Source organism: Sorex araneus, chromosome 3 (assembly GCF_027595985.1).
Source record: "Sorex araneus isolate mSorAra2 chromosome 3, mSorAra2.pri, whole genome shotgun sequence".
In the NCBI taxonomy this organism is placed as follows: domain Eukaryota; kingdom Metazoa; phylum Chordata; class Mammalia; order Eulipotyphla; family Soricidae; genus Sorex; species Sorex araneus.
The window spans coordinates 31,222,309-31,236,528 of NC_073304.1; the positions used below are offsets into that span (position 1 = coordinate 31,222,309).

Here is a 14,220-nt window from a genome sequence, read left to right on the forward strand (position 1 = left end):
TAAACCTATTCCACTTATGCCCCAAGAGTAGCACACCACATTTGATGTGCTTAAAAGTGAAATGAGTCAGAAAGAGAGGGACAGACATAGCAGGGCTGCATTCATTTGTGGAGTATAGAATAACATCACATGAGGCTGACACCCAAGGACAGTAGATACAAGGGCCAGGAGGACATCCCCATAGCTGGAAGCCTGCTTCATGAGCGGAGGGGAGAAGGCAAATGGAATAGAGAAGGGATCACTAAGAAAACGATGGCAGGAGGAATCAGTCGGAATGGGAGATGTGTGCCGGAAATAAATAACGGGCCAAACATGATGACCTCTCAGTATATGTGTTGCAAGTCATAATGCCCAAAAGTAGAGAGAGAATATGGGGTAATATTGTTTGTCATGGAGGCAGGGGGAGGGTGAGAAAGTGGGGATATACCGGGGATATTGATGGTGGGGAATGTGCACTGGTGGAGGGATGGGTGTTTGATCACTGTATGATTGTAACCCAAACATGAAAGCTTGTAACTACCTCATAGTGATTCAATAAAATTATAAAAAAAAATAGATGGCAACCAATCTTAGGGAAATATATTTTTACAGGCTCAATCCTTGACAGCACTGTAGCACTGTTGTCCCCGTTGTTCATCAATTTGTTCGAGCGGGCACCAGTAACGTCTCCATTGTGAGACTTGTTGTTACTGTTTTTGGCATATCAGATATGCCACAGGTTGCTTGCCAGGCTTTGCTGTGCAGGCAGGATACTCTTCATAGCTTGCCAGGCTCTCCGAGAGGGATACAACATATTAGTAATCTCTTTCAGAAGGGCTTAATGGCTTTTGGGTGAAATACAACAATCTACACACTCTCCTCTAAAGGAAAGTTTTTTGGAACATTTTCAGTGCTTTATTCATAACAAACAATACAAAATAAATTATTTTGGTTCTTCTTTGGGGCAGAGGTTGGGGTTCAGGATGGAAATATAAAGCTATGGTGGTGGGAGGATGTAATGGTGTGGGATGAGTATTTGAATATTTAATGTAAGCAATTATTATGAACTACTTTATAAAAATTAAAATAAAAAAAAAACACCCATACCTTTGCCTCATGGCCAGATATCGGAGATCCAGGCACCCTTTAACAGTGAGACCATAATCCTGGAGAAGCTTGTTGGCATCTTCTGAACATCCTACTCCAACTTTTAAAATAGTGCCATCTGCCAAAATGTCCAATAATGTTTTGGGTAGTGTTTTTCCTCCACAGATCATCTTGGGCAGGCGAACCAAAACACAGAAGCCACTTGGGGAGGCCATTTGTAAGAGAGACAAAGGGCTGATTCTGCCTTCCAGATTCACCTGCAACACAGGAAAACAGGGCCACCATTCATAGCTTAGCACAGTGTCCAGTACACCATGAAACGGTGCCTCCCTCTCCCTCTTCTCCAACCCTCACCCGACTAAGGGTCAAACCCCAGGGCCTAAAATAGGAGAAATCCACAAATAGTGACCAGCTGACACAGAGGTACTCTGGGGCAAACACTGGCAGAGTCACATGAAATATTTATTTCAGAAGGCCAAGGGATGGGGTAGAAAAAGCAGAGTGCCACGATTTAAAGGAACTTTTTTTCATATTCCAGACTCCTGAATGTTCAGGCTAGTAAGTCAATTCACTTGCCTTATGATCCAAGCCCCAAGAGCCAATATTTAACTAAAAGAAGTAAGAGATGCAGTTCTATAAATAATTGGTTACCTACCAATACAGTAAATCCTAGTTGTACAGTTTTTCTTTGCTTTTATGGTCATAAATACTGCTCATGAATTTAAAAAAAGGTACATTGGTCCTAAGTTAGGATTTTTTTTCAGTGGGGGGATGGGGGGTGGCAACACCCAGTAGTGCTTAGGGATTACTCCTGACTCAGCTCAGGGATCACTCCAGGAAGTGCTCAGGGGACCATATGAAGTTCTGGGCATTGAACCTGGATCAGCCGCATGAAGGAAAGTGCTTGGTGCCCACTGTACTATCATTCTGGCCCAGGATCCTTAAATCTTGAAATTACAAGAAAGGTATGAACTGATCTAATTTCAGTCTTTTAGAAGTTACAGAAAATATATAAGTTACAGAAAATTTTGAAAGTTATTTCCAGAAAAATCTATACACAAAATTCATATTAATTAAAAGTTTCCTTAAAACTATTTATTGTTGGGGCTGGAGCGATAGCACAGTGGGTAGGGTGTTTGCCTTGCACGTGGCCGACCTGGGTTGTATTCCCAGCATCCCATATGGTCCCCTGAGCACCGCCAGGAGTAATTCTGAGTGCAGAGCCAGGAGTGACCCCTGTGCATCGCCAGGTGTGACGCAAAAAAAAAAAAAATTGCTTGTTAGTATAGGGAAACTTTCACATTAAAAAAAAAAACTGGGTCTAGGAACCATTCAATTATGAGAAAGTTTATTTGTGGGCAAATGTATAGGAAAATCCAAATTCATTCTCTTAAACCTTGGTGGAGGCTTCTTTAAGTTAGCATAGTTGACAAAGAAGCTGCAGAGTAGAATGCTGAGAAGAAGAAATAAAATGCCATTGTTTGGAGAAGAAAATTGGTTGGCATGGCTGATTAAATCACTGATCACCTGCTATGGGCTCAGGGGGAGGGTGGGAAAGCGGGGGGTATACCGAGGATATTGGTGGTGGGGAATGTGCATTGGTGGAGGGATGGGTGTTTGATAATTGTATAATTATAACCCAAACAAGAAAGCCTGCAACTATATCACAGTGATTCAGTAAAATTTAAAAATTTTAAAAAACAATCACTGATCACTGATGACTGACTCAACCTCCAGTTCTTCCCTTCTCGGGTGAGACTGAAAGTTCCAGCCTCCTGCTCACATGGCAGAGATGCTGGTGGCTCAGGGAAGTGGGGAGCAAGAACACTGCTTCCACCTCTTGACCCACCTTGGCCGCCAGCGCTGGGGAAGTGCCTGTCTGGATCAGGTCACGCCCAACCTCAGCACAGGCGTTCAGGGTCTGTCGCTTTTCCCTAATAGAAAAGAATTTCAAGAGGAGGCAAACTGGTAAAGAAAGTCACTGGAACTTATTTAGGAAGATGTGAGGGGAGAGAAAGGAGAGGTACACGTTTGAGAGAAACCTAGGCTTCTGCAGAGTGAGAATAAACAAGCAAAGAAGCAGACAAGCAGGTGAGATAATGTGTTCAAGGGAGAGCACGGGCTTGAAGAGCAAGCCTTAGTCCTTATTTTCAAAGAGGAAACAATTTAAGCCTACAGGTGAAGAGTCTGCCTGAATATGGAGAAACAGTGGCAAAGCTGACACTAGAACCTAAATTTGTCAGTTCAATCAAGAGATTTTTGTTCTCCCTGCATCTGGGGGCAGATGACAATCACTGTATCACTGTATCACTGTTGTCCCATTGCTTGTCGATTTGCTCGAGCGGGCACCCATAATGTCTCCATTCGTCCCTGTTGCGTTCAGTGTCAGGGGAATGAAGCCTATTATTATTACTGCTTTTGGCATATCGAATGCGAATACGCCATAGCTAGCTTGCCAAGCTCTGCCATGTGAGATTCTGCATCACTCTCTTCCGGGAGCTTTGTTTTATAGTCTCTGGATCTTGGCTGTTGATGAGAGTACATAGCTTGGGGGGTGGGGGCAGTTTGTGGGTGTGGCTGCCAAGCTACTGGAAAACTGGGGATCTGGGTGGAGGAGGCCCAGTCCCAATCCGAGCCCGCCTGGAGATCTCAGCCACGGGTCCCACGTACCTGGGTTTCTCTGATGGTTCCTTCATTTGGAGAGTGGCCTTGAGTATGGCTGTGGCTGGGTTTTGGAGATTTTTGGCTGCCGGAGCTCTGCTTGGGGCAGGGAGGGAAACTCAACCCATCCCCCTCCGAGGGGACTCCAGTGAAGACAGCCTGGAGCGGGGGCAGGAGATTCTGCAACTACTGACTGCAGCTGACAATGTCTGGGGAGATTTTTGATTGTCACAACTTGAGGGAGAGGAGTGACTAGTGTTCAAGTAAAGACCAGAACTCTGGTACATGTCCCACAATATCCAGGACTGCCCCTAGCAGACACGGAAGGGGCTTCCACCGTTAAAAGTGTCTCAGAGATTAACAATGGAAGTCCTGCTCTGAGCAATGCAGGTCTCTCACTACCACACTACTGGGGTGCTGGGCACTGTACCAGGTGCCACTGAGGCTACACAGTGATGGGAGAGGTGGAATGGACCCTAGGTGTTACAGGTGGAGGAATCCACACAAACTCAGACAGGAATTACTCTACCAAAGAAGAGGTCCAAACAAAGTACAGCAAGTAATCAAAGAAAGGATATTTCACAGTTGAGGTGAACAAAGCCAGAAGAAACTAGTCAAGATTAAAAGTGAGTTTCTGTTAAGCAGCAAGACGGGGCTTTTGTTTGATGGGCTGGAAAACATGCTTTGTATGGAGAAGTGCTGGGTTTGATCTACATGGCCCCTGAGCCCCACCAAGAGTGCTCCCCAGCATAGAGCTGGGAGTAGTCCTAAGCAACACCAGGGGTGAGCCCAAATCAAAACAAATAAACTGTGAAGGGTCTTAACCCCCCACCTCGACTTTAGTGGTAGAGAAAGCCAAGGCTCAATGTGTACAAGTCTCAGCCCCTCTCTTCTTGGGCACTGTTTAATCAATGAAAGCTATTTCCGTATCTTCACATTAAAGCACGCCAGCTTGATCTTCAAGGCGTCTGATGTGTGGGGCTCACCCGAGATCCAAAAGACAAGAAACTCGGCTGCTGGGCCAGAGAGATAGCTGAAGGGCAGGAGCACATGACTTGAATGCAGGAAGCCTTGGTTTAAGCCCCAGCATCACCTGGTTCTCTGAACACTCCTAGGAGCAATTTTTAAGCCAAAATAAAAGGGGGGGTTAATTTTTGATTGTCACAGCTTGGGGAGGGAGAAGTGACTAGTGTCTAAGTAAAGACCAGAATGCTGATACACATTGTACAATATCCAGGAGAGCCCCTCACAGACACGGAAGGGGCTTCCATTGTTAACAGTGCCTCAAAGGAGAGAGGAGGAAGGAGAGAGAGAGACAGAGACAGAGAGACAGAGAGCAGTCAGGAGGGAAGGAAGAGAAGAAATTTGATTATTGGTTTTTGCTCGATAACAATTCATCTAAATGTAGTTGAACCATCTCCTTTTTATGTGGTGGTGGTCGGGGGGGTGGTCCCCAGCAGTGGTCAGGGGCTCAGGGTTTACTTCTGGCAACACAGCCTACAGGGGTGGGGGTTCAAAGCTCAGGTGCAATGATACAGTGCTGTTTGGGCCAGGTGGTGCTGGGCGTCATCCGAGTCACATCCAGCGGTGTCTGGACAGCCATGTGGCATCACGGATCAAACTCAGGCCCTCGTGCATGCCAGGGATGTGCTGCAGCCTCTGAGCAATCTTCCAGGCCCAAAACAAAATACTTCAAGACATGATTCCATAAATCATTATAGACAAAACTCCACTTTGTTATGCATTCCAACACTTTGTTATGAATTTCAGAGATTCACTTTGAAACCAGTGTTTAGATATCTCCATTTTTTTTTTTTTGCGGTTGGTTTTTGGGCCACACCCAGCATGCTCAGGATTACTCCAGGCTCTATGCTCAGAGATCACTTCTAGTGGGATCCAGAGAACTATATGGGATTAAGAACCTGGGTCCACCAGGTGCAAGGAAAGTGCCCTACCTGCCTCACCTGCAGTACTCTCAGGTCAACTTCATTCTTCTATGATTCTTTAAATGACCCCACGGTGGCAGCAGAGAGTTAATGATCTGGGCTTGGATCAAAGCGCTTCCAGTGTGGTCAAGTGCTTGCCTGCTACAGGGCAAACCTTAGTTGGATCCCTGACCTGCATCCGCTCTCCAGAGCACCACCAGGAGTGATCTCCTAAGCACTGAGCCAGGAGTAAGTCCCGAGCAACAGTCGGGGATGGCCCCCAAACCACACCCATTTTTGGTGGACACTGGTGAAGGAATTGCTGGAACAGTGTATGCCTGAAACCCAATCATGAAAAACTCTGTAATACAGTGACTACATTTTAAAATTTCAACTTAAAAAAACAACAAAGAATGACCTGGGCTTATTTTCTGTGCAGCAATGGGTTAACTGAAAAGTATCCTTAGTCTGTGGTATTTATGTATCAAGTTAGTTTAGATCAAGGCTTTGAGACAAGAATAAAAACCAAGCAACAAATAAAGGCCCAACAATGCTGAATAGTAATAATGATGTAAAGAGAATAGGAGGAAATCAGCAGCCTCAACTGCAGGTTTGCGGGGAGGGAGAAAAAAGTTTTAAAAATCAGCGACACAGAGAAAAGCTTGAGTATATAAGAATAGACAGGTAATTTAAAATATCTGGTTTTATTTGAAGACACAGGAGGATTTTATATAGCAGAATGGTGTGAACTGATCTGAATTTTAAAATGATCACTCTGATTACTATAAAGAGAAGAACTGGACGGTTCAGAAAAGGCCGACTGAGAGGTCAGTAGGGAGGCTATAACAAGCCCCAGAGACATCTGGGGCCTGCTCTAGGGAGGATGTGGTGAAATAAGTGACCGGAAAGTATATTTCGGAGATAGCACTGGCAAACAGCGTTAAGTGGAAGTGAAGGGATAGTAGTAAAGAAAAGGGAGTGAGCTTCTGACAGGCCAGCATAAGGGTGCTCTTGGGATAACGACCTTCTTTTCTTCTTTTTTTTTTTTTTTTTTTTTTTTTTTGCTTTTTGGGTCACACCCAGCGATGCTCAGGGGTTACTCCTGGCTTTACACTCAGGAATTACTCCTGGCGGTGCTTGGGGGACCATATGGGATGCCGGGGATCGAACCCGGGTCAGCCGCGTGCAAGGCAAACGCCCTACCCGCTGTGCTATCGCTCCGGCCCCTCTTCTTTTTTTTCTTAACTGAATCACCGTGAGGTATAGTTACAAAGCTTTCATGCTTGAGTTTCAGTCATACAATGATCAAACACCCATCCCTCCACAAGTGCACATTTTCCACCACCAATGTCCTCAGTATCCCTCCCCCCCCACATCCCACCCCTCCCCCTGCCTCTATGGCAGACAACTTCCCTCTTACTCTCTCTATCTTCAGGCATTATGGTTTGCAATAGAGACACTGAGAGGCCATCACGTTTGGTCCTTTATTGAACTTCAGCACACATCTCCCATCCTGAACAATCCCTCCAACCATCATTGTCTTAATGATCCCTTCTCTATTCCAGCTTCCTTTTCCCCCAGCTCATGAGGCAGGCTTCCAACTATGAAGCAATATTCCTGGCACTGGTGTCTACTGTCCTTGGGTGTCAGTCTCATATTATGTTATTTTATACTCCACAAATGAGTGTAGTCATTCTATGTCTGCCCCTCTCTTTCTGACTCATTTCACTTAGCATGATACTCTCCATGTTTATCCATTTATAAGCAAATTTCATGACTTCATCTTTTCTAACAGCTGCATAGTATTCCATTGTGTAGATTTACCAAAGTTTTTTTAACCAGTCATCTGTTCTTGGGCACTCGTGTTGTTTCCAAATTCTGGCTATTGTGAACAGTGCTGCAATGAACATACAGGTGCAGATGTCATTTCTACTGTGCTTTTTTGCACCTTCAGGATATATTCCCAGAAGTGATATTGCAGGGAAGGACCTGCCTTTCATTCTCTCTTTATGACATCAATTATTTGAAGTAACTACTCAAGGCTGTCTACAGGCAGACTTGAGAGACAAGGGGCAGAAAGATATTTATTCTCTCCATCTGCACCCTTCCAGAAGAAAGGCAATAATGGCCTTTAAATCATGGCCGAATCCTCATTTGGTACAGGTGATTTTTGGGGGTGAAGTTTTCCCAAGCAGTTCTCAGGAGACCCAGGGGCCCCTCCTGGAGATTCATGGCAGGATGTGGTACTGTTCATGACCTACCCAGCTCTGATGTCAGGGGACCCTGTGTTGCCAGGAACTGAACCAGGGTAGGCCACATGCAAGGCATCTGTTTTAATCGAATCATCATCTCTGTGTCTGATTTTAGATCATAACAAAGTCCTGTTAGACAATCTGGAGGAAGAGAATTGGAAGATATCTACCTGGTTTTAACTGCAAAGATGGGAATGCTAATAATAATTAGCATTATTGGGACAGATCAAGAGTTCTGTTAGCTACCTATTAGGTTTGAGATGACCATAAGATAGCAAAGAGGAAATGTCAAATAGGTAGGTGGTTATAAAAGCCTTGAAAATCATAAACATATCATTACTTAAAACTATACAATTAGACGAGATTACTTAGGAAAAGATAGATCAGGGCTGGAGAAACAGTTCAATGGGCTGGAGTGCGTTCATTGCATGCAGAAGGCCCAGGTTCAATACTTTGAACCACATGGTCCCCTGAGCATTGCCAGGAGTAACCCCTGAACACCAGTTGGTGTGACTCCAAAACAAGCAAACCAAAAAAATGTAGATCAGAAGACATAAATTAATGGTCACTGACCCATCTGCTGACCAAGAAACATGCTTGGTATTGTTACTATTGGTTCTAAATATTTAAATACTTGGGCAAAAAATTTGAATTAGTACACTTCCCTTTTCTTCTTTTTTTCTGTTGTTTTTTTGTTTTTGTTTTTGTTTGGGGGCCATATCTAGTGGTGTGTGTGGGTCACTTCTGGGTCATCCTTAGTGGAGTTTGGGGGACTAGAGATCAAACATGGGCATACTACATGCAAACATGTGTTTAGCCTATTAAATTGACATCTCCATCCCTAGAGTTCCCTTTTTTTAGTTTGGTATTTTTTGGTTTTTGGGGGTACAATAACCTGTGGTTTTCAGGGCTTACCCTGGCTCTGTGCTCAGAGATCACTCCTGGCAAGGCTCAAGGGACCATATGTGGTACCAGGAATCAAATCTGGGTCAGCTACATGTTGTACTACTGCTCTGGCCCTGAGTTCCCATTTTCAAAAGTTCAAGACAATCTGACAACACTAGACTTGAGCTATAATTGGCACTTTCTTTGTTCATATGAGTTATGAGTTTTTTAATTCACTATAATTTCTCTCAATACTAAAGCCAATTATCATTGAACATAGTATTTGCATATCACTTTTCCTAAAAAAATATTTCTCAGAACATATGTTTCTATCAAAACTAGAAATGGAAGACTGGTGATAGAAGCCTTCTGCTTAAACAAATGAAAAATAGAAATAGAAGGGAGTACATATATATACATACATATATATATCTCACCGTCACTATATATATATGTACATATATACATACATTTATATATATATACATATATATGCATACTCACTTTGGGTCACACCCAGTGACTCACATTGGGTCACACCCAGTGATTCACAGGGATTACTCCTGGCTTTGCACTCAGGAATTACTCTTGGTGGTGCTTGGGGGACCATATGGGATGCTGGGAATCGAACCCGGGTCAGTCGAGTGCAAGGCAAATGCGCTGCCCGCTGTACTATCGCTACAGCCCCGGGAGTATTTTTTTTTTCATTTGTAATTTTTTTTTAATTTATTTATTTTTAATTAGAGAATCACCGTGAGGGTACAGTTACAGATTTATACACTTTTGTGCTTATACTTCCCTCATACAAAGTTTGGAACCCATCCCTTCACCAGTGCCCATTCTCCACCACCCGTAAACCCAGTGTCCCTCCCACCCTCCCCAATCCCATCTCCCCCCCACCCCACCCTGCCACTGTGGCAAGGCATTCCCTTCTGTTTTCTCTCTCTAATTAGCTGTTGTGGTTTGCAATAAAGGTGTTGAGTGGCCGCTGTGCTCAGTCTCTAGCCCTCATTCAGCCCGCAACTCCCTTCCCCCACATGGCCTTCGACTACAATGTAGTTGGTGATCGCTTCTCTGAGTTGACCTTTCCCCGGAACGTGAGGCCAGCCTCGAAGCCATGGAGTCAAGGAGTCAACCTCCTGGTACTTATTTCTACAGTTCTTGGGTGTTAGTCGCGGGAGTATATTTTTTTAAAGAAAGTTATGACTATTCCAATGGTCTACATGAAAAAGACTGGAAATATCAATGCTGGAAAGGGTTGGAGAAAAGATAACCACCAACACTGAATGCAAGTTGGTGTGACCATTATGGAAACAGTATGAATGTGTTTTCAAATGTTTTTTCAAAAACTTTAATTAAAGAGAGCAGGTAATGCACTTGTCTTGCATACAGCTGAACCAGATTTGATCCCCAACAATCCAAGTCCCGCCAAGATTAATTCCCGAGTGCAGAGCCAGGAGTAAACCCTGAGTAGATCGGGTTTGTGACCCCACACCAAAACAAAACTGAAAAGAGAACTCTTATAGATCCTATAATTCTATTTCTGAAACAAAAACACAAACTTGGAAAGAGATATGCACCCCTATATTCATCACAGCATTATCTATAACCAAAATCAGGATGCATCCTAAATTGTGTATCAATGAATGAGAAAAATATAGATGAACATAGATCATGATGAACATGAAAAATATAGATGAACATAGATCAACAACTAAGAAACCCTGAAGGTACCATGCTAAGTGAAAGTGACTCAGACAGAGAAAGGCAAATACCATATGACCTTATTTATAGGGAGAATCTTAAAAAAAAAAAAAAAACACAAAATCTCATGGATATTGAAAAAACTGGTGGTTCCCCAAAGAAAGGGTGGGTGAAATAAATGAAGGTGGTCACAAGGTTTAAACTTACAGTTACAAACTTAGTCCTAAGGATGTAATAATAACTATGGTTACTACTGGTTATTTATCGATTCTAGGAGTTTTGTGTTTGCTCAAAATTAACAAGACCCCATAAAGAAACTGTGGTCTATACACTCAATGGAAGACTACTCTGACATTAAAAAGATGAAATCATGCACTTTGGAATAAAAATGAACAAATCTTGAGGAGATTATGCAAATGAATAAGAAAGTAAAAGACAACTGCAGGACGGTTTCACTCTTATGTGCAGTATGAATAACCGAAGCAAATATATTGGCACAAAACAACAAAACTCCTAGAATCAATAATCATGGTGGTGGGCTGGAGCAATAGCACAGCAGGTAGGGCATTTGCCTTGCATGTGGCTGACCTGGGCTCGATTCCCAGCATCCCATATGGTCCCCTAAGCACCGCCAGGGGCGATTCCTGAGTGCAGAGCCAGGAGTAACCCCTGTGCATCGCCAGGTGTGACCCAAAAAGCAAAATAATAATAATAATAATAAAAAATAATCATGGTGGTTACCAGAGAAAAGGGGGAAGGACTATGGGAGGCAAGATTTGAGGGGTGGTCTTGGTGGGACAGTGAGAATTATACACATATATGAAGCTAAAGCCTTCAAATGCCATAATATTGTAAAGCAAAGATAAGCCAATAAAAACAGGAAAGAAAGAAAATGCCACATGCAGAACTTGAGTGGATTCTAATGAAATTTTCAAGGAAAAATAAATGACAATGAGTATAAGCTCTCCCCTGTCCTGAAGAGAAGCAGTTTCTTTGTTGTTGTTGTTGGTATTTGGGGGGACTCACACCCAGCGATGCTCAGGCTTACTCCTGGCTCTTCACTCACTCAGGAATTACTCCTGGCGGTATTTGGGGGACCATATGGGTTGCCGGGTATCCAAACCTGGGCTGGCTGTGTGCAAAACAAGCGCCTATGGGATGTACTATCTCTGTGGCCCCAAAAGAAGCAGTTTCTCTTTCTGCTAAAATCTGTTTACAAGCAAGTTGGAAAAAGGTAATTCTCCTTCAAGCTTTTGGCTCTCCTTGTCCTCTACCAGGACCTTCCTGGAAAAGCAGCAAAGATGCACTGATTTTATTTGTGGTTTTTTTTTTTGGGGGGGGTCACACCTGGCGATGCACAGGGTTTACTCCTGGCTCTGCACTCAAGAATTACTCCTGGCGGTGCTCAGGGGACCATATGGGATGCAGGGAATTGAACCCGGGTCAGCCGCATGCAAGGCAAACGCCCTTTCACTGTACTATCTCTCCAGCCCCAAAGATGCACTGATTTTATTTTGGCGTTCTCACTTACCCATTCACAGTCGATTCCAAGCACTGGAAAATTCTCTAACTCGCTCCTAAGCAAGGGCTCAACTTGCTCCCACTCTGTGTTTTCAGCCACCGTCACCACCTCTGCTTCCAGGATCCTCTGTTCCCACAAGCCCCCGGGGGCCCCGGAGTGCAGCTGCGGCTCCTCCTGCCGGGGACGTGGTCTCCCCTCTGGTGTCTTCTGCTGCGTAGGGGTCTCAAGGCTGGTTTTACTCCTCCTGCGCTGGATGCCTCTCCACAGGACAAAGCCCCCGACAGCCACACCCACAAAGGCAGTCACTGTCAATGCCGTTAGGTGCTGTTTAGACATCTTGGATCGGTCTGTGGTTTAGGGAAGCATAGCACTGATCCTACATCTGCAAAACAAATAACAAGGATATATACAGGATCCCAACCTTGGGGGAAACGAGCTTTCAAAAAATAATTACCATCTATGATCTATGTGGGCTGGAGTGATAGCACAGCGGTTGGGCATTCGCCTTTCACACAGCCGACTTGAGTTCGATTCCTCCACCCCTCTCGGAGAGCCTGGCAAGCTACTGAGAGTATCGTGCCCGCACGGCAGAGCCTGGCAAGCTACCCGTGTGTATTGGATATGCCAAAAACAGTAAAAATAAGTCTCTCAATGAGAAGACGATACTGGTGCCCACTCAAACAAATCGATGACAGTAACAGTATGACCTATGTGCCCACAAACTGAAGTAACTATTACATGAAACAGTTATTGAGAAAGAGAGAGAAAGACAGGGAGAGAGAGAGAGAGAGAGAGAGAGAGAGAGAGAGAGAGAGAGAGAGAGAGAGAATGATACTCTATCCTCAACATGCTGGCCATGTTCATCACATTAAATCACATCCATGAAACAATACACCAGCCTTCCACTCTCCCACTCAACTTGCTGATGCATTACTGAGTAAATTTTAACTAATGGAACTCCCTTAAGGTGTTTGCACGTTAAGCCTTCGCTCTCTCAAGCTGAATAAAAATTATTTTTCAACAAAAATGTACCCATCAGCACCTTGGGGAGACCTTGCTTTTTCTAGATGGTGAGGGCGGTGGGCGGCAGAGCAAAATGCAGGACTCAACCCCATGATTTGGTGAAACTCAGCACTTTTAAGGGCACGTAAAAATAAAAGGCAGATGGGACTAAAGAAGGAAAGGATATAGAGAGCTGGAAGGCACTCAGAAGGCACTGGATTTAGAACAGAAGGCAAGGGCGCAAGCCACTGGGCCCAGATGTCTCTTTTCTATTTCGTTTTGTTTGTTCAGCCCAATGCTTCTTGTCCTTTGACATCAATTTGCATTTTAATTTCATGTTTCCCTCACTTCCACCCACTTTGTGTGTCGTTACGATCAAAGCCTTCGTTTGGGCTGACTGGGGTCACACACCTGTGACGCTTGCACGTATCAGATACGGTGCCTGCCGACAGGAGAACTCTCCAGCTGTGCTTGCACGTGTGCTCGCTGGAGACACACTTACTTGACTTGGTTTGGCTTGGTTTTTGAGCCACCCCTGGTTCTGCTCAGGGCTTACTCCTGGTTCTGTGTTCTGTGTTCAGGGATCACTCCTGGCAGGCCTTAGGGGAACATATGTGGTGCTGGCAATTAAACTCCTTGCCTGCTGGGCTGTGGCTCACCAACCCTCTGGCTGTGCTCACACACACCCTGGCTGGAGTGTTTACATGCAGGGGTCACTGTGAGGGTGCTCACACAGCTTTTAGCTGCAGTGCTCACTAGGCCTACCCCTTGTTTCGTGGTGCTCTCCCACACCTGGCCGCAGTACAGTTCAGAATTGCCTGCGTCCTGGGGCTGACAGAGCCCAGAGGTAAAAGGATCAAGCTCAGCACATATGACACCCGGGACCGGAACCCTCAGCCTTACATTCACAATGCAGGCACTCTGCGCCTCTAAACTGTCCCTGGGACCCCCCCCCCCCAAGATGCATCTTGGGCATATCTTACCTCTCAATTAAATCATGACTTTGTATAGAAAAATGAATGTTTATTTCCAAAGAAAATCAGATCATTTTCAGATGCACTTTTGATCATCCTTGACACCAGAGTATAGGGAGAAAGAGTGGATGGACAAAGAGGGGGAGAAGAGAGAGATGAAAAGCAATGCAGGGGAGGGAGGCATGGGGGGGGGTGGGTCATGAGAGTCA

General features: G+C 44.6%; 1 protein-coding gene across 2 annotated transcripts in view; it reads right to left on the minus strand.

Annotated features, from left to right (window-relative positions):
* Nucleotides 1-14,220, minus strand: part of EXD2 (exonuclease 3'-5' domain containing 2) — a 39,203-nt gene that overhangs the window by 17,734 nt on the left and 7,249 nt on the right. For both annotated transcript variants that reach the window (XM_055132727.1, XM_055132728.1), the window contains exons 2-3: nucleotides 12,045-12,417; nucleotides 1,087-1,343 (exon numbers count right to left, since the gene is read on the minus strand). In XM_055132727.1, the coding sequence (XP_054988702.1) occupies nucleotides 1,087-1,343; nucleotides 12,045-12,371 (584 nt within the window). In that variant the 5' untranslated portion in view covers nucleotides 12,372-12,417. The remainder of the gene's footprint in view (nucleotides 1-1,086; nucleotides 1,344-12,044; nucleotides 12,418-14,220) is intronic.